We start from the raw sequence: 21,369 nt of genomic DNA, 5'->3' as shown, positions 1-21,369 counted from the left end.
TAACTAAGGTAAAATATATCAAAAGAATGTATGAAGTAATTCAAAATCTAAATTCTAAAATAACAATTCACAAATATATTAAAATAATAAATAAGATTTGATTTTAAGTGTAGAAAAATATTAATTACTAATTTAGTAATTTCTGTTGTTTATTAAAAATAATAGATTAGTAATTTATATCTTTTTTTATCTACTAGTGAATGGCAATTTTTTGAATGAAATAAAATTTTAAATAACTACTAAAAAATCATATTAAAAATTCAAAAAGATACTACGAACTTATCAAGTTGAGTCAAACCGAATCAAATTTTAAACTGTGATCGAGTCTAATTCGAACATGATAGGCAGTTTCAGAGCTTTGATGAAAGCCCATAAAATGAATCTGATTTGGGGTTTGGGCTTTTCTTCCTTTCCCACTTCTCTTGTTGAATCTCCGAATCCACTCTCTCTCAGCTCTGAATCGTTTACCGTAATTACCATCAGCAATGGCGACATCTATTGCAGCTCGCTTGTCCAGAAAAGCCTCGGCCTTCTCTGGCTACCGTAATGTCATCGCCTCCCGTAGTTTCGTCACGGAGGCTGCCAAACGATCTCGGCATCGTCGGATCGAGTGAAGTGGGACTACAGGGGTCAAAGAAAGATAATCCCTCTTGGCCAGTGGGTCCCTAAGGTAGCTGTTGATGCCTATGTTGCTCCCAATGGTCCTCGCCGACAGGTATCCGTTCATTTCTCTTCCTACTTATAGATTTTCTGAAATATTTGATAAAAGAAATTTAGGGTTTCTTGGGCTTGTTATAATCAAATTTAGCTTGAATTAGATTGGATTTTGGTGTTAATTTTCATTGGAACGAGCTCAGGTAGTTAGGATTTAATTAATTAGATTTGTACATTATATTATGATATCTTCAATGAAGCTGAAAAATGAGAGATTGGTAGTCAGAATATCAGTAGCTGCTAGAATTTAGGAGTCTGGTTACTGGGAGCTCTTTCTGTGTACACTGCAAACTAAATTATTTTACTCAATGAAACACCAAGATTTTGTAGTTTTTTATGAGCCTTACTGTCAGATGGAGAGCTATTTGTATTTAGGGGTCATTGTGAGCTTTACAGCGGTCAGTAATCTCATTTTCCTTTTAATTCATCACTTGAGATCTACTTGTTGGTCCATTGGATTATATCCTGAAGGACAATTTATTATCTTGGCGTCAATGCATTGCATTGTCGAAATACTCGTAACTGAAAGACCAAGTATAATATGAAAGGAAGGGTAAAAGAAATGTTGATCTATAATTCTGCTTTCGTAGTTGCTAAGAAATGTATATCGAGGCGGAAAAAGTTCCCCCCCCCCCCCATAGAGACAACTGAATTGCAACAGTAATCACTCTTAAGCCATAAACATGGTTCTTGTTCCATGTTCTTCATAATGCAGCTTCAGCCTTATAGTTGTAGTTGCGGGTTTAGTTTAGCTTAGGGCCAGCTAAGGTTAATACTATTTCATAAAAGGGGACATCCTTCACTCTTTAGATTCAATTTGTGGATCCCCTTTCAGACAATAGGGAGCTTTTAAATACATAGTTACATACAGGATAATGTCCTCCTGCCTCCTGGAATTACAGCCTGAACAGCAGAAATGCAGTTTTCAGATCCCCAACAATGCTCTAATGTGCTCTCAATAAATGTACAGAAACTAATCACATTTAAAAGGATGCTATTAGTGATCTTTTCTCTATTTGCACTGATATGATTGTGTGATTTGATTGGATAGTTAGTTATATGGTTCATGGGTGCAAAAGACAAGTAAAATTATTTTAAAGAATGGATAAATGTTTGTAAGCCAATCTCTAACATAACAACAATCCTGTCTTCTGGACTTCTCATTTTCATAATCTTTTCTGTGGATAGATAGAGACACATGAGTTATTGTATTGTCTTCTATTATCTGTCTCTATAGCCACCATTAGCAACTATTAAGCTCTAAGTTCTAACCCACCGGTATAGGAATTGGAGATACAATTATATATCTTGCCTTTGTGTGACACTCACAGATTCATAGTCCTTTCACTGTGTCTTTAAATAATTCCAGGAATCTGATATTTGCAACATGCTTTTAATGTTACATGTCTTCCAGAAATGCATCTTTTCTTACTGTCAAGAATTGATTCAGTCTGAATCTTGTTTATTGATTACTCCGCTTTTGCTACCTACCTTTTCTATTGTCTCTGGTAAAACCTGCAAATCCACACATAATATCATGTCTGCCTCATTCATGAAACTGGAGATTGATGCAGTGTTAACTTATGATGTGCAGTCAGAATGAATCATATAAACCAATATTTGTATAGAGTTCTATTTTGTCCATGTGCTGCTCAGTGATCAAGTTGATTTCTTTTCCTTATTGGCATCATCATGGGAACACTATTTGGACATGCTATGTTGTAACATTCATCTTACAGGACTTCCAGCTGAGACATCAATCGAGAGGTTTGTGACAATCGGTGCATACAGTCTCTTGAGATCATGCACGATCGAACCGGAGTGCATTGTCGGTCAACATTCAATTCTTATGGAAGGTTCCTTGGTGGAGACACACTCAATCCTTGAAGCAGGTTCTGTAGTTCCACCAGGTAGGAGAATCCCAGCTGGTGAGCTTTGGGCAGGAAATCCAGCTAGGTTTGTTCGAGCCTTGACCCACGAAAACATTAGAAATCCCTAAACTTGCAGTAGCAATCAATGATCTAAGCAAAGAACATTTCTCAGAGTTCCTTCCATACTCAACAGCATATTTAGAGGTTGAGAAGTTAAAGAAGTCCCTTGGAATAACCATTTGATGATGCCTTTCATTTTGATTTTTCCATTGTATTTCCTTGGAAGGAAATAAGAGGCCAAAAAACACCTAGACTAATCTCTTCTGTTGTTACCCATGCATTCCACATTAAATAAGACCGATGCAGTTTATGAGCTTGCAAGTGAATTAATATCTTTGTTCAAATGACATTATCATCATTACTTTCAACAACTCCATTGGACCACAAATTCATTTGATTTCGGAAGGTGTGGTAAAACCCAAGTACATTGTTTTTAATCAAATCGTGTAAACACAATAAACAATTTTCCAAATTTTATAAAATATTAGCAGTTTATTAAATAATGATATTTAAAATTGGTAATTTTATTCACATCAGTGTTCGAGCTTGAAAAAGGGTTTTGAAAACATGAAACTTTAACAATCATGACATTCAATAATGTTAGTATTGACCAATTAATTTTATATTAAGAACCATTTGAAACGTTAACATAAGTACCAATTTGAGAACTTTTTAAATTCAATTATTAATTTGAGATAATAAAAATTCAGGGATCAATTTCAAGTATTCAATTTGCACAATAGTATTAGATTGAGGCCCCGTTTTACAAATAAACTAATTTTGAATCGAGTTAATGGCCCAAACCCACAAATAAGTAACCAATATTCTCCGCTCAAACAGAAGAATCAAAGCTTGGGCCGCCCGTTCATTATTCTTAATACTACACTTTCAAAAGCTTCAAACTTGCTTTTTCTTCCAAGTTGATTCTGGGTTGTAGGGTTTGTTGTCACTCTCCTTATTCTGAGTTTTGTGTGATTTTATTTATTTATTTATTTGGGATTTAAATTTTAAAGCTTGATATGAACGGGGAGGAGTTGACAGAGCAGGAGACTGCTCTTTATGATCGACAAATTAGGGTTTGGGGTGCTGATGCTCAAAGAAGGTAATTTTATTCTATCTATTCTATTTATTTTGATTTTATTTTATTATTATATTTGTTCATATGAGTATTTTTTTTTTAGATTGAGCAAATCTCATATACTAGTTTATGGAATGAAAGGGAGTGTTGCTGAGGTACGGTATCTTCACCTTTTTTAGAATATCAGTTTTACTCGCTTTAGTAAAGTTTCAATTGCTAAATTAGCTCAATGAAGCTCATTTATCTAGTAAAAAAAGATCGATTATCAATTTAAACTCCAAACTTGATTAGTTATACTTGTTTTCATGTCCAATTTGTGGTTTCCGTACTATTTAAAGAATAACTCGATTAGGCTTTCGAGCTTCTGGAATCAAGCATTAGGCTCCTTGAATTTGGCTTGCTTAAGGTGCTCAAGCACGATAATGAACAAGCTGAATTCAAGTTCTGTTTCAATGCGATCTCGAGTTGCACATGAACTCAAGTGTCTCATTCACAGCCTAATTGTCACTACTATAGATCTTTTGTTATTGCATTATTTTGTGTTTTCTTTTTAATAATTATAGTTTAAACTTGTGGGTGTGGGTAGTTTTGCAAGAACATTGTACTGGCAGGAGTTGGTAGTGTGACATTGATGGGATGACCGTGCAGTTACCAACTCGGCTTTGTCTGCAAATTTCTTGATACTGCCTGATGAAAATCTGTACCATGGAAAACTCTTGCTGAGGTCTGTTGTGATTCTTTGAAAGAATTCAACCCCATGGTTCATGTTTCTGTAGAAAAAGGTTAGCTTTTCCTTTTCTTGGCCATCTGCTTTTTGTGTTTTGTGCATCTTATGGTGAAAAATTGCATTGCTCATAATTTTGTGCATTTTGGTTAGCCGTAGAGTCACATTTCCTCCTTTTGTGGGCTTGCAGGTGACATATCAACATTCGGTGTTGAATTCTTCGAGAAGTTCGATGCTGTGGTCATCAGTTGCTGCTCTCTTGCAAAAAAAGTATTAGCTAATATAATTCCCGATGCTTCTTATTGCCTGTAGATGATATGTCTTTGATATGTGTCAAGCATATTTTGGTGCCTAACTGAAATCTTCAATTGCAGAAATTGATCAATCAGAAGTGCCGGAAGTTACCCAAGCGTATAGCATTTTATACCGTGGATTGTAGAGGCTCTTGCGGTGAAATATTTGTTGATTTAAAAAACTATAAATATTCAAAGGTGATAAATATCACTCATTTAACTAGTGCTCATTCTCTACTAATCATTGCACTTAAATTTGCATTCTGCATCTTGTACAGCATATAAGAACTCGTTGTAGAAACCGAAAGGACAAAGAATAGTTCCGGATTCATGAACTAGAAATGCAATTGTTGATACTAATCTTGTGGATTTCTGTGGAATTTCTATTGAACTTGATTTTTGTCATGAATTGTTCTTGTGTTTCTCGTATATTTTCTGCTTGTTTCGTTGGTTTAACACCAAGTCTTAATGTGCCTTATGATCTGTATGATGAACATTTAACGCTTAAGTACCCTATTTTTTCTGACCGAATGTGTAAGCTTGTATTCTTGCTTTTATTTCTTTGACAGAAAAAGCTTGAGGAAACCATTGAATGCCAGCTAGAATACCCGAGCTTTGAGGTATGTAATAGACTTGTTCTAAACATGATTAGTACCTTAGCACATAATGTGCAATGCTGTCCTCAATGTCGTGAACTTAGCATGTAACAATTTGCTATCCAAAATGTGTGCATTTCATTAATTTATTTTATCAAGTACATTCCTTTCTACTGCAGGATGCCATTGCAGCCCTTGGAAAGCGCTTCCGAAGAGAGTGTCAAAGCTTTACTTTGCTATGAGAGGTATGCTACATATACTCTTTTGCTTTCCGGACAAGAAATAGGGAAAACAAATCAAAATCAAGTAGTATTCGGATCTGATGAGTAGTTTACTACGATGATTGTAGGCAAACCTAGGTTTCCCTTTTTTTTACGCGCATGCTTGCATGCCTTTTGATGAATCATTTTAACGTGCTCATTAAACTTCTCCAATATTAAATAATTCTGGGTTTACTTATAAGCATTTCTTTTTAACTTGCCTAGATTCATTCAATGGATCACATAGTTGCCTCTCTCTTACAGTGATAGAGCAATTCGAAGATATTGAAGGTCGTAATGCAGTACAAACATCAATCGCTGATCTTCCTGGTGTTCTGAAGCACAGAAAGGAACTTGTGAAACAAATGTATGGTACTGGGCATTTTGTCATCATCATTATCTAGAAGCGTGTTATATGTTTGTACTTACATTATAATTTATTGCAGTCAGTGAACGAGTCTCAGATACCCGATGCACTCCTAGAAAGACTGCTAATAGGTGCAAGTGAGTTCCCTCCAGTTTGTGCCATCATTGGAGGAATCCTTGGACAGGTTTGATTTTTGCCCTTTTTATTCTCCCTCTCAATCGAAAGATCGGAACTAACAATTACGACTCTACTGTATTAACACTATGCGATTGACCTTTTAATGATGTAGGAGGTGATCAAAGCAATATCAGGCAAAGGGGATCCTCTCAAGAATTTCTTCTTCTTCGATGCCATGGATGGGAAAGGCTTGATTGAGGACATATCAAAGCCTTGACACGGGTAGCCGAGCCAATTCGACGGATTGAGTACGCGAAATTGTAACTTAGCTTGTAACTTTTCAGCCTCCTCCACCGCTAACATTAATCAACTGATTGTTGCCTAAAACTGAAAGTCCAGAAAACTCGAAACTTTTGACGTTACCTAATAGACTTCGGAAGAAGGTTAAGGCTTTAGGGCATCTATTCTATAATTACATTGTCGAAATTTGCTTATGTTGCTTCGACACTCATCTTGGACATATGGATATGATCTTTTATGATTCTATTTAATGACAAAATGAGCATATACTTGTATTATAAACATCAATGTTGTGTACATAAGGTATGTACGTTATTAATAGATTAAGTAAATTTTAAACAGATATTATTTTATATTTGTTTCTAAACAAACATTAGTGCTCGACAGCCCCTACAAAATTTTATATTTTCTTCTAAACAAATATTAGTTCTCGACAGCGCCCTCAAATGATAAAAGGGTTAAAATTCAAAATGATGATAAACCAGAACGTGGGTAGTTTTTTGTCCCACAATAATCTCATCACTAATCACATTCAAACCGACGTCTCTAATCCATTTATTCGAAGTCCCCACAAAGTGCGCAGAGTAATGATCGAAAGTTAAAAAAGAAGAGACCCTACCATGGAAGGACCTTGTGCAGATGATGAAGAACAAACCGAAGACCAAAATCTTCTACTTCTTTTAAAGAACTTGGAACATCAATGGGACTCACAAAGAAAAGACCCAAGAAAACACTTTATAGAACTTGGACGGACTCGTCTAAAACAATCAAAACCCTCTAATTGCTCGACGAAAACTTCCCCACAAAACTTATGTCTTCACCATTCGAGGAAGCAGCATGGAAAGTGAGGACCAATGACTTGGCAGTGGAAGAGATACTCCGAGACAGAAGAGCGGCCATCGAGGGCGGTAAGTTGAAAGGAAGGCGACTTTTCAAGGACGACGATGAAACGAAAGTGGGTTTCCCATGCAGTGGGTTGGAGATTGATTTGTGTTGAAGAGAGTGAAGTTGATCGGTTTTCTCTTACGAATCTGATGATAACGAGGATGAAAACTGGCTGCCGAGGACAGAACATTTGTCCCCTTCGTATCCCCGTTGCGCTTATTCACCATCATCATCTTCTTCTTCTCTGTGTGCTGCTGATACTCTGCAGAGAGGATCTGGGACCGAGATAGCAACAATGGTGGAAAATGATATTTAGGAAGTGGAAGGGGGAGATTGAATGTCGTCAAGGTCTTTATTGCCATTACTTTAACTCTGTTCATTGTTGTCATCGTCTCAATGGGGAGCTTTGGTGTATCGAGATCAATACGCGAAGAATATTGATGAACGCAATTCTGAATTTAACTGCTTTTTCCATGTTTAATTTTAGTGATCTGTTTGAACATCAATGTTTCTAGTTATATATTTACTCACCTGTTTGTGCTTGAATATGAAACATTTACAATTGATGTAGTTTGCATGTAATTGAGCATGCATCCTCATTCTACAGTTTTAAGGTCTAATGCCATTTTTTCTCCTCGAGTTTTACTTTTTTATCAAGTTGATTAGGACCTAATTTAAATTTCATGTTTTTTTTACAAGTGATTAGGACCTAATTTAAATTTCATGTCTTGGGGTGAACAAGATGAGGAAAATAAGTTGAAAATTACATGGCAATGCCGAGTTATAATCATGAAATAAATTAGTTGATTGTAAGCATTAATATGAAGTTTAGCCTCTTAAACCATGCAACAAATTTCAGTGGCAACAGAAAAACAACATTTTGAATCATATGGCATATTATTAGTATATGTAAAATACACTAATACTATATAGAGCTTAATATAATCATAAATTAATAAATTTAACCAAAAAATTATCAAAAGAGTTAGTATGAAACAATTTCAAAGTCTAAACGAACTCAAATTTAAATTAAGTAAACCCGAATCGAACTTTTATCAAATTTTAACCAAATTAAATATGAACTACCGATGAAATGCTCAACTCATTGAGCACGTATAAGTGGAACCAAAAACATGATCACATGCCATGGTCATTCAAATAATTTCACCATCACATGTTAGGCTGTTCACAGACACGATCCACACTTGATCCTCTTTACATCCTATGATTAGTACGGCCCTTATCATCGACAAACAAAACCCTTTTGATGATGATATATTCTCACCATCCATCCTTTTGATGGTGATATGATCAATGATATGATAAAATCCCCCACCTTCTGTTTAGTTTCACATGGTTTTAATCTTCTCAGAAACCTCAGTGAAGAACCCCACAAAAAATAAAAAACCCAAGTCTCTTAAACACCAAGCTCTCATCAATGGTGGAGGTAATGATCTTAAAACATTCTCCATTATCTTCCAGTTTTAATATACATGTTTACTTGAATCTTATTTCTGTTCTGGGATTTCATTTGTCTAACAGGAAGAAAAGAAACCTGCAGAGGAGAAAGATGGTGAAAAGCCAGCAGAGGAAAAGAAAGGAGAAGAGTCGAAAGAAGAAACGGAGGAGGGGACGCCGCCGCCGCAAGAGATTGTTTTGAAGGTTTTCATGCATTGCGAAGGGTGTGCTCGGAAAGTTCGTCGGTGTCTCAAGTGCTTTCAAGGTTTTAAACATAAAACAAAACCACTTTAGCTTCGGTTTTGTTTATTTGATTTCGATTTTGATTAAATTAATGCATTTTTTTTTGTGATTTGTAGGGGTTGAAGATGTAATGACTGATTGTAAGAGTAACAAAGTGGTTGTAAAAGGAGAGAAGGCTGATCCTTTGAAAGTTCTCGAGAGAGTTCAAAGGAAGAGTCACCGGAGAGTGGAGCTTCTTTCACCGGTTCCGAAACCACCGACGCCGGAGGAGAATAAACCAGGGGAAAAAGAGAAACCTAAGCCTGAAGAGAAGAAGAAGAGGTCAGTCTCTTTCATAAATCAACTTGATAACAAAATATTATGTTTCCTCATTCCGGAATCTGACAAAGTTCGGATTTTTTTTTTCTTCTTCTTTTTCCTCGGCGATGAATTGCGCAGCCGGTACCGATCACGATGGTTCTGAAAGTTCATATGCATTGTGAAGCTTGTGCTCAGGAAATCGAGAAACGTATTCAAAGAATGAAAGGTTGGTCCATTTAAAGATTCTATGTAGTTATGAATCGTAATTAATTGAACTTTTAATACGAAGAAGTGTTATTTTTCAGGCGTGGAATCAGCTGAAGCGGATCTTAAGAATTCCGAGGTGACGGTGAAGGGAGTGTTCGAACCACCGGAACTGGTGGCGTACGAGTATAAAAGAACCGGGAAGCAGGCGGCGATAACGAAGCAAGATCCGCCAGAGACAAGCAAGGACGACGGAGGAAAAGAAAAAGCCCAACAAGACAAGAAGAAAGAGAGAAAAGGCGGTGAAGAGGAGATCAAAGATAAAAAGGACGGAGGTGATCAAAGCATGGAAGCCAAAGCAGCAGCCGTTGAAGAAGCGCCGGTTTCGACGGAGGAGAATAAAGTTGCGGTGGAAGTGAAGAAGAATGAATATTATTACTACCCGCCAAGGCATGTTACGGAGTTGTATGGATATCCGCCTCAGATGTTCAGTGACGAGAACCCTAATGCTTGCACTCTAATGTAAAAAGATGAAGGATTCAAGGGCATTGTGGGGATAAAGAAATAGAAAAGAACATCTAGTCTTCTTGTTCCTCGGCATACTCCCCTTCATTTTACTGTGTAAGTTCTGCCTAATGGCTGTGTACTATTATTAAAAAACAGATATATCTTGTACTTTTTATATTATTTAAAGATGTAAATTTCAAAAATTTTGTAGGCAATTTTACCGAAATATTACTCTGATAAATTATCTGTTAGTCACCTTTTTTTTTTTTTTAATTTTATCACTATAGCATATTTTCTATAAGTTGCGGATCGTCATCTGTGACTTTCTGGGGTTTCGTCCGAACTGAGATCAGATCATGAAAGGCGTGAACGGGCATTCGAGCCTTATACGAGCTGACGTCACATAATGACAAGCACGGATCTCCATCCGTATTTTTTTAAGATTTATGACACGCATCAAGAATGTATGGATTTACTACGTTTAGATAAACATCATATATTGAAACATTTTACAGTTAAACCCCCTTTCAAACACAAATCCATTCATATTCTCTCAAAACTGAAATTATATTTAAAAGGTAAAATATTTTATTATATTATAATAAATTAATAAATTATTATTTTATTAAATTTTATTATATTAATTTTTTTTTATTAATTTTACAGTTATAAAATAGAAGGCGGTTTGCTACGTTTAGATGAACATCATATATCGAAACATTTAGCTAATACAATAACAATTTTAAATTTTATTTTAATTTTAATTATTGTTAATATCTTATTTATTTAATTTGTTTAGTATTAATTTATATTTTAATTTCTATAATAGTTATTAATTAAGGAGAGATAACATATATTAGATCTATTCATTCGTAATTCTAAGTTAGAGATATCTACCAGTGTATGACCTTATTTAGTTGAGGCTAGATTCAGTTACGTAGAAAAATATAAAGGGCATTGTAATATTGAATTTAACCTTATTTTTGCATTAGTTGAGTGGTGGATACCAAAGACACACACATTTTATCTTCCATATGGAGAGTGCACAATTACGCTGGATGATGTTTCCATGCATTTGGGGCTTCCGGTAGATAGAGATGTGATTTATGGGGTGGCGCATGGTGACTGACATTCATTGTCGAGGAGTATCTTAGAGGTGTCCCACCTAATTTCAACAGTGGTCGAATTTCATTAAATTGATTAGATACAACTTTTAAGCATTTGAGTGGCGACGCCTCCGATGAGCATGTTAAAATGTATGTATGGGCTTGCATACTACAGCTCATAGGAGGGCTCCTGATGCTAGACAAATCGCGTAACTAAGTTCATTGTATGTGGTTGTGTTACCACACAGATTTTCATTATGCTGACACATTGAGTTGGAGCTCCGTAATTTTAGCATTTTTGTATAGGGAAATGTGCCGAGTTACTGACTATAGAAAAATGCTATCGGCAGATGTCTCTTTCTGCTCTAGTCTTGGGCGTGATATTGCATACCCTTTTTATGTTCGGTGGTAAAAAACCTGTTGGTATTTCCTCTATTATTGAGATAATTACAATATTGATTTCGTATATTAATAATTTTATTAAGTATATAATAAAAATTATTTCATTGAATAGGTGGTCAAGTGCAAGAAAATATCATCGGGATTTACCTGATGAATTGAAAGAAATTAAGCTACTAAATGATCAGAATGCTGGCACAGAGATATGTATTTAAATAACAAAATGTACTTTTAATTATCATTATATAATTAGATTATTATATTTTGATAAGAATTATATATATTTGTTTTTGTTTCAATGGGCTCCTAATTGTACTGAAGAGATGAGGATTTGCATCCCACATCACTTAAGAGACCAATTAGATGTCTGGATGGCGGTGGTCCATCTGATATATTATGCTATTGCCGGGTGGCATCCCACTGATTGTGTGTTCTACCAATTTGGTTTTGTATAATTTATTTCGGAAGCACCTAAGAATCTTGACAATTTGCATATCATCGATAGACGAGGCAAAAAAGAAGTCGGTTGGCTGCTGAAGCACTATAAGTGGGTAATGATATGGAAGGATCGACATGGACGCATTCCCCATACATAACCCATTTATGTGGATCATTACTCGGTTTTAGATGACTATTATGAGTGGTTCAATATAAACGGGAAACCGTTCCTACTTTCCGAGGAAGCAAGAGGCGGGAGCATTCATCGAAGTCGACAAAGACACCCACCGTCATAGCATCATCATCCCCCGACTCGTGAATGGAGAGCAGACGCTTTCGGCTCGTCCTTAGATGCAGCATCAGAACCTTCACAACAGCCACCGTCTACATCGCTGGACATTCCGCAACCATTTCAAATGGCACCACAACCATATCAGATGGCACCACAACCATTTCATGTGCCACTGCAGCTAGGTCAGACGCCACCACTTCCATACCATATGCCGCCACCGTCGTAGAGTTATATGACCCCTCATGGCGGATATTATAGTTGCATGTTTACAGATCTAACTTAGGGTTCATATGCTGGTTATGTGGCATGTGAAGCTTCACCGCATGCACATACACCTTCTGTACATTTTTTACACTTATCGATGTCGGTCTTTTCGTAATTTTCACAGTTTTCAATGAGAGGTGGGATAGTCAGTCATATACCTCCATGGTATTTATTCTATGGAGGTGCTACATCGTCATTCGTCTCTCATCAACAAAATGTATCTGCTATTGATGATGATGGGTGATGATGATGAGAGTGAGGAGTCAGAACAAGTTATACGAAGAAATCATCCTCGACACAGACAACACCACCCTGCAGAACACATTTAAGATGCATGCATTGATAGAGTCATACACTTCATTATTTTTTTATTTAATTTTTTTACCAACAATTATACTTTTTATTTAATTATTTACTTTTTATTTATTTCGTTTCTTAATTTTTTATTACTTAATTGTTCGAATATTTTTATTATTTAGTTTTTTTAATTTTTTTGTTGTATTGTTTTCTTGTTTAATTAATCGGATGTGTTAAAATAACAGTAACTGAAAGTAAATAAAAATTAAATAACAGAAACTTAGATTTCATAAACAACAACTACATCAAGTACAACATCACCGGTTACTTGATGACAAAAGAGATTGACATTTTTTCTTATTGTGTCTTAGGTTTCTACAATGCCCACATTTTTTTTCTTTGGACGTCTCTCGAATATCCATATCATAATGAATTCGAGTAGATTTTGGACGATTGAGCTCCCTCAATAAGGAAGGATCTGGTATAATCGGAAGCCAATTCTGAATCTTATTAGGGTATTTCTCATTACCTATGGGGGGAACTCAAATTCATATACCTTAAACACTTCTGAAAGTCGGTATACGAGATCCACAAAATGGTTATAGTCTTGACTGCTATGACATGAGAGCATGGATACTTAATAGCTTGAAAAAACCCCACCGTCGCACAATCTGTCTCGTAGATTAACTCTGAATGAGTTAGCTTGAATCCCTTGAAAAGGTCGCGGAATCTCTGTGACACAAAATAATTCATGGGTTATAGAGAAGAAGCTTGATACAAACATTTCATTTGACGCAATAATTCTTTTTTGTAAATCTGTAACTAATCTTGGGTGATAAACATGACCGTTTTGCATCCAAGTTTGAGCTTATCCCCTAAGCTTGGAAAAAAACGATCCCAAACGAAAATATGTTGTTTTTTCCAAAGTCGTTACTGGTAAATGGTGTGCCCCCATTAAGGTCGAATTGATAGCCTCAACCAAGTTGGTCGTCATGTGTCCATATCGATATCTATCATCATATGTATTTGTCCACATTTCTTTGTTGATGAGGCTGATATAATCGTATCATTCCTCGTTATTTCCTCGCAACTCTTAAAGTATGGACTCAAATGTTTCAGGTAGTAGTTCGTAACCTAAGCATCAAATGTAGATCTTACTAACTTTGTTTCCATAAAAAATGAAAATGATTGAGAAATAAAAAATAGTATTTTGACATACCCATGCACACAAGTAATTGGCGCTCATCATTCTTCTTGAACCTTCCATGATAGTTTACAGCAATGTGTCGGATATAGTACCGATGTTGGACATATGGTGGTTGTCACATTGGACTTAAAAAATCCATTGCTGCTATGATCCCAGCTCCGTGATCTAAAATGGCACAAAATTTTTCCCTTGTGATAACATGTAAGCGTAATTTTCTGAGGAAAAAACCCAATAATTTGTATCTTCTCCTTTAAAAAGGGCAAAAACAACTGGAAGTATGTTGCGATTACCATATTGTACAACTGCCAATAGTAAAACTTGCTTGTATTTCTCATACAAGAATGTCCTGTCGATTTGCACCACGGGCTTGCAATATTTAACAGCATTAATGTACTGTAAGTAGGTCCAAAAAACCGGTAGAATTGGCATCAATTGCGAAACACTCAATCATTGTGGTATGCATGGCAAGTTTTAAAGTCGATAATTGTCCCAGGATTCAATCTGCGCACTACCCTAAACCAACTTGGTAGTTCGTTGTAAGATGTATCCCATTCTCCGTGAATTTTTTAATGGCATTCTATTTTGCCTTCCATGATTTTCTGTATGAGACAGTATACCCATACTGCGATTGTATAACTGAAATCAACACAACAATAGCTATATGAGAGCTTGCTTTTACCATGAGCATGATGACTTGGCAGATAATGTCGGAGTCCAAGTTGGAATGATCCTGGTTGATCCCTCCAATACATCATGTGTGAGGACCTTTGTATATCATTAGTTCCCATATATTGTTTATTCTCTTCCTCTTCAATAGGCTAACCATCCAATTACATTCGTTATCACGTTGAAAATAGTGGCAAACATACTTTTCGGTGGTAGAGCAGTCGACTCTGGACTGAACAGAATTATGAATGTTGTAATTCTTAATTACCATCATCTCTTATTCTTTGCATGAAAAATTTATTCCTTTATATAAATCACCATCATTGATTGATAAGTTAAATCTGTAGTCACCGACATTAGACATATTCATAAATTTTAGGCTGTACATTACACTATAGTCAGCTTCATACATATGTGCTGGAGGTTCAGTATGTACCGTATTTGTGGGAACTTCATCTACATCATCATCATTGGAGTCTATGTTGAAATGCGGTGATTCTGGCTGAACGATCTCAGCACCATCCATACATGGCTCATGAAGAAGTTATTCTGGTGGAGATGAGGGTTCCTTCACGATGTCAACATTTAGGTCGAACAAGCTGGTAGTTGCATACCTTCCCCTTGAACTTGAAGGCATCTCGACATTAAGGTCAAAGAAGCTCGTAGTTGAATGTCTCCCCTTGGAGCTTGAAGGTATCATGTCAAATGGGTACTGCACAGATTGATGCGTCAAGGGCATCTCCATATTCAGGTCAAAGCAATTGGCAGATGAATGTCTTCCCCTTGAATTGGATGTGATATTTCCATATGTATTGTTTGTGGAGCCACCTCGATACAGATCGTAAGAAATTGTAGATGAATGTCTCCCCATTGAACTTGATGGGATGACATCATGATGTGAATTTCCCATTAACGAGTTAAAATCATTACATATTACTTAAGTTAGGCTGTCAACTTGATCAACTTGTTGATTCATCCTATAGTGGGAGCTAATGACATACCACAAATAACACACACTTCAATAAATTTCGCATACATCTCTGTATCGACGTCTGAATAATTATTTTGAGAATCAACCATCATAGCAATATCGTCATCGTTGGATAGTTCGAACACTGTATAAGTTAACAAAAATATTACGGTTGAAAATCTGTACTGAAGTGAGGACAATCTTCTAGTACTTCCAATATAAACCTTCCTTGAAATTTTCGTTATCAGCTCCTCAAGAGTTATGTTTCTCTTGAAGAATATTCTGATAGAATGATTTGATGCGAAGATGACGCCGATTTCATCTTCCCAAATTTCTCCATCATAGTAAACAATAGCTGAAATACACGTCATTATGAGATTTTGAAAGATTGAGATTCTTATATCTGTAAAAAATAGCTAAAATACGCCTAATTAAATAATAGTACATGAATTAAAATATAAACTAATAAAAAATTAAAAAATTTCACAATAATTTAAATAATATAATTTTATATTGTAACAGTATCGGCAAAAATGTCTCGAGTTATAATCCCACTTTAATTTTACAACCACAAAAAATAATACGAAATAATTAGTACAATAAATTATTTTCAAATAATCATATATAACATAAATATAATACAATAAAAATAATTTTACCTTATAACAAAAAATCGAAAGAATTTGTGAAGCAAAAATAGAAGGAATTGATGTGGTGATGTTTGCATAGATGTGTTATTTATAGGTGAGAGAAGAGTTTAAAGGCCGAGCTCTTCGGGTGGAACCGATAATGGAAAGTGCGGATGGTGATCTGCACTTTACTGGAGCGTGTTAGAAACCTTAGAAAGGCGCGGATGGCGATCCGCGCCTGTCATTACATGGCACCAACTCGGATAAGGCACGGATGCTCATCCACGCCTTTCATGATGTGGCGCCACCTCAGACGAAACCCCGAAAAGGCTCGGATGACGATCTACACCTTGTCAGAAAGGGTGCTAGATCGATAAAATTAATAGAAATGATGTCTGATAGGTAATTATTACGTGTCATGGTGATATTTCGGTAATATCTCCAATTTTGTATTCCCTGCAATAATAATGGGCTGTTGGATTTCGTAAATAAGTTTTGGTGATTTTCTTTCATAATGTCATAATTACTATAGTGAAAAAAAAGAAGCTAATAGTAAATTCCACCGTGAGTCGTGGTAATATGTCTGAGTAAAAAAGTGAAGATACAAGGAGGTAAAGAATGAGTGTGTCGAGAGATGATTGTGAGATTTTTATAGTGATATTAGACATAAAATAATTATAATTACTCATAAGTTAATATGACTAGATTCTAAATTTTAGTTTAGTAGATCATATGCAACTATCAAAGATCTAATCATGGATATATTGCTGTCTGTGGAGTATGAGGGTCGCAAAACTTGTTCATGCAAAAACTAAGTTACTCTAAATATGATAATTCGTTTAAAAATAACATTAAACAAAAGAGACAGTTGCCCAGAAATGAAACAATCTATTAGTCTACGCTTGCACCTGCAGGCATCGAAAACCCCAAGACATAAACCAATATGGAATAGCGTGACTGAGATTCTCCAAGTCGAAGAAAGGAGGAAGAAACAAAAAGAGACAAAAACCTGCCCTCATACGTTAGGTTCCATGTGGTCTGTCACCGACCTTTAACCCCCCCCCCCCACTTTAATTTTGATAAACCCAATAAACATTTGATTAAGAAATGCAAAGCAACAAAAAAAAAATAGTTTTAATTGGATCGTAGATCAATGATCATATATAATCTATCAATTTGGACGGTGCTTAATCAACTTCTACACGTCCAAGGCAGAATCAGATACTGCTCCTCTTCTTGCCACCTGGTACTCTGTCCCCACATGCTGTCTGTCTATAAAAACCTGTCTCACTTTCGCCTTAGATTTCAACCGACAACAAAAACAACTGTTCTCTCATCGTTACCATCTTTATTATAACTTCACACACTTGTATCAGTTCTTTGAAAGCTATGAGTCGTTTCTGGACTTTGCTCACAGGCCTTCATTCATTAGCCGGGTATATTTTTTCACTCTTTCCATAGTAATTAAATACCCATTTCTTGATGTTTTTCATTTGATGAATTGAAACTGTCCTATGATGTTTGCAGGCCTGTGGTGATGTTGCTGTATCCATTGTAAGAAAAAGGATGGAATTTTTTTTTGTTGGTTTTTATCATTTTAAACATTTCTTTAGTTAATTTTTGTTTGTGTATTAGATATGCATCGGTTATAGCAATAGAGAGTCCAGGAAAGGAAGACGATGAACAATGGCTTGCTTATTGGATTCTATATTCATTTCTGACTTTAACAGAGATGTTGTTTGAATCAGTCTTAGAGTGGTAACAGCTTGAAAAAATTTGTTAACATTATATTTTTATTCAATTTAATTGGTTAATATTATATAATTGGAAACTGTAGGATACCTATTTGGTACTCGGTGAAGCTGTTGTTCATAGCATGGCTGGTTTTACCACAGTTCAAGGGAGCCACTTTCATATACGAAAGGTTTGTGAGGGAACAGATTGTTAAATATGGGATTTTGAGAGGCCGTCATCCTGATGGGAAGGCCAAGAAGAAATTTGCGCACTTCATGGCCCCAAAGAAAGTATGTTAACAGAACCTGATATGTATATTCGATATTTGTATCGGACATTTATTTATTCGGAATTTGTTTATATGGAGTTGCAGGGGGAGCAAGAGGCTTCCTGAGGAAAAAAGGGTAGAGCTGGTGGATCTTGCGTTGCTTTGGTTGCTTCATACTTCAAGCTTTGATACTGGTTGTATATGGTTAGCTTCTGCACAAGTTTATGGGTTTTAGACCTTTGAGTACATGTAGTAGTGATTAGCAATGCGATTATTATGAAAAAAGAAGAAGAAGAAGCTTTGATTATGTTTGCAGTAATCCAGTGTTCAAGTCTCAAAAGTAGTAGCGTCTATATGTGAGAAAATATAAACTTTAAATTCATAAAATTTAGTTTGTAAGTCAACATAAGCCACTCCTTGGGTGCTTTTGTTCATTTTTCTTGCGTAAAAAATAACTCATTTTACCCGGCAAAACTTTCGAGATAATGTTCTGAATTAATTTAATTCACGAGCTAATGCAATCCCAAGATTAATTGCTCAAATAGAGTGAAATCTACAGTGTTGGCCGTAGGTCGCCATGCCTTCCGGGCGACCTTGTAGGTCGCCATGCACTCCGGGCGACCTACCCTTGCTCAAACAGAGAGAATGAACGTGTTGCATGGCACATGCACATCTCAACACATAGGTCGTCATGCCCTCCGGGCGACCTTGTAGGTCGCCATGCACTCCGGGCGACCTTGTAGGTTGCCATGCACTCCGGGCGACCTACCCTCGCTCGGCTGCCCTCGGATTCCCTCGCATAGCTCGTTCGGCTGCCCTCGGATGCCCTCGCATAGCTCGTTCGGATGGCCTCGGATGCTCTCGGATGGCCTCTGATGCTCTCGGATAGCCTCGGTCGGATGGCCTCGGATGCCCAGCGTGTTGGGACGTGCATGACACATGCTATCTCTTGTAGCTCGCGGGGAAGACATGGCGACCTAGTAGGTCGCCCGGAAGGCATGGCGACCTACGACCAACACTGTGGATTTCACCTTATTTGAACAATTAATCTTGAGAGTGCTTTATCTCGTGAATTAATTTTTTCCAGAACATTATCTCAAAAGTTTTGTCCATTTTATCCATAATCCATTTAATCATTTCAATTCTCTAATTAATCGATCATATATATATATATATTTAAAAAAGTAAATAACTTTATTCAAATTAATCTACAACTAATCTTACCTCCACACACACATATGACGTTTTTTATCGAAATATCACTAGTAGGTAATAATTACCTGTAAGACATCATTTTTCATAATATTACCGATCTACACTCTTTTTGACAAGGCACATATCATCATCCGTGCCTTTGTGGGGTTATGTTCGAGCTGGAGCGTCAAGAAAGCCGCATATCGTCATCCGCGTCTTATCCGAGCTGACACCACGTCAAGACAGGCGTAGATTGTCATCGCGGGGGGTTTTTGACACACGTACGTAAAGCGCGGATAATGATTTTATCTAAACGTAGCAAACTGCCTTCCATTTTATAACTGTAAATATTAATAAAAAATATAGTATAATAAAATTTAATAAAATAATAAATTATTAATTTATTATAATACAATAAAAATATTTTACCTTCTTAATAAAAAGATTGATACTCGGAAAAATAAGAGAATTTGAGATTTTAGAGTAGTTTAGAGGTTGCATTTGGGGAAGAGGGGAGGGGGTATTTATACGAAGAGGGGAGGGGGTAAACAAGTTTCTCATAAATGTGGGAGGTGGATGGTTGGAGTAATAAAGGAAAGACGCGGATCATTATCCGCGCCTTACATAAGTGTGTCAGAAACCCCACGAAGGCGCGGATGAAGATATGTGCCTGTCTTAACGTGGCATCAGTTAAGATAAGGTACGGATGACGATCTACGCCTTTCTTGACGTAGCACCAGCTCAGACAGAACCCCGCAAAGTCCACGCTTTGTCAGAAAGAATACTAGATCTATAATATTAGGAAAAAAGATGTCTGACAGATAATTATTACATGTATCAAAAGCTTAAGCTTACTTAATAGTTTTTTTTATTCGTAAATCTAAACTTATTTAACGCAAATATGATAAATTTCAATAATGATCGTTTAAAATCAAAATTAACAATGTGACTAATTTTTTATCTATCTTAAATTAATAATGTGACTAATTTGTCTGTCAATATTATATATTGACTAATTTTTGTTTATCAATATTATACATCTAAGATCGATCTAATACATCTGAGATTGATCTATATCAAATGTTAAAATCTGTTTTTATTATATTATTAAATTAAAATATGTAAATTAATAAAATTTTAAATAATAATTTTAATTTACCATTTTTCATATTTTCTATATAAATTAAGAAGAATAACTTATAATATTATTATTGTAAATTAATAAAAAAAAATATTTTATTTATTTTTAATATATATTATTATCTTTTATTTTTTATTTGTATCTTTTATTTATTTTTAATATATATTATTTTCTTTTAATTTTGATTTCTAACTAATATAAGAAGTGGAACTTAGACATTTTTAACAATATTACATCTAAAAATATTTTTTTTGTTCTTGATATATTTTGTACTTTTTAATTAAAATGCTACATGTAAAAATATTTTATATTCTTGATATATTTTGTACTTTTTATTTAAAAAGCTATTACTAATAAATTGATAGCATTATGTTTAAAAATCAAAATTAAATTTACCTCAACTCGTAACTTTGGTAGAAAATTTTAGAGTTTCACAAAATATAAAAAATATAAAAAAAGTTAAAATAATCAAAAAAATTAAAATTAAAATATTTTTTATAAATGTTAAAAAATAATATCTATGTTATCAATATCTTTAAATTAAAAGAAGTTTGTTAATTATATTGAATTTGAATCTATAAAAAAATACAACAACAATACAAGGAAATTGTAGACATTACATTTTGTCTTGGTTTTCATTATTTATTTTATTATTATGATTATCTATTTATATATATATATACATATATATATATATATATATTAATTGATAAAAATCGATAATTGTTAATTTAATATAATATAATACTAAGTATGCATTAAATGATTATATATATATTAATATTTT

General features: G+C 35.2%; 2 protein-coding genes and 1 pseudogene across 2 annotated transcripts; all 3 read left to right on the top strand.

The window, feature by feature from the left end:
- The first annotated feature begins 3,527 nt into the window (after positions 1-3,527).
- On the top strand, positions 3,528-6,566 carry LOC120215930 (annotated as a pseudogene).
- Positions 6,567-8,703: 2,137 nt separating this feature from the next.
- Positions 8,704-10,031, top strand: LOC120215760 (heavy metal-associated isoprenylated plant protein 7-like). Its single transcript, XM_039213336.1, has 5 exons — positions 8,704-8,712; positions 8,808-8,988; positions 9,083-9,291; positions 9,405-9,492; positions 9,572-10,031. The coding sequence occupies exons 1-5, from the start codon at positions 8,704-8,706 to the stop codon at positions 9,994-9,996; spliced, it is 912 nt and encodes a 303-aa protein (XP_039069267.1). The 3' UTR covers positions 9,997-10,031.
- Positions 10,032-17,609: 7,578 nt separating this feature from the next.
- Positions 17,610-18,373, top strand: LOC120215759 (HVA22-like protein e). The gene is made up of 5 exons (XM_039213335.1): positions 17,610-17,681; positions 17,773-17,799; positions 17,881-18,003; positions 18,083-18,269; positions 18,353-18,373. Exons 1-5 carry the CDS (start codon positions 17,635-17,637, stop codon positions 18,371-18,373), a joined length of 405 nt encoding a protein of 134 aa, XP_039069266.1. The 5' UTR covers positions 17,610-17,634.
- The last annotated feature ends 2,996 nt before the right edge of the window (positions 18,374-21,369 follow it).

Source organism: Hibiscus syriacus, unplaced genomic scaffold (genome assembly GCF_006381635.1).
Source record: "Hibiscus syriacus cultivar Baekdansim isolate YM2019G1 unplaced genomic scaffold, ASM638163v2 tig00110156_pilon, whole genome shotgun sequence".
NCBI classification, from domain to species: Eukaryota; Viridiplantae; Streptophyta; class Magnoliopsida; order Malvales; family Malvaceae; genus Hibiscus; species Hibiscus syriacus.
The sequence above is the reverse complement of the archived record's forward strand: the minus strand, read 5'-3'. Positions and strand labels throughout refer to the sequence as shown.

Excerpts from the sequence above, each read along its gene's own strand:
- LOC120215759 (XM_039213335.1), top strand. The coding sequence starts at position 17,635 with ATGAGTCGTTTCTGGACTTTGCTCACAGGCCTTCATTCATTAGCCGG. Across the intron at positions 17,682-17,772 it reads GGCCTTCATTCATTAGCCGG|GCCTGTGGTGATGTTGCTGT; the intron begins GTATATTTTTTC and ends TGATGTTTGCAG. Across the intron at positions 18,270-18,352 it reads ACTTCATGGCCCCAAAGAAA|GGGGAGCAAGAGGCTTCCTG; the intron begins GTATGTTAACAG and ends ATGGAGTTGCAG.
- LOC120215760 (XM_039213336.1), top strand. Across the intron at positions 9,292-9,404 it reads AAGAGAAGAAGAAGAGGTCA|CCGGTACCGATCACGATGGT; the intron begins GTCTCTTTCATA and ends TGAATTGCGCAG. Across the intron at positions 9,493-9,571 it reads ACGTATTCAAAGAATGAAAG|GCGTGGAATCAGCTGAAGCG; the intron begins GTTGGTCCATTT and ends GTTATTTTTCAG.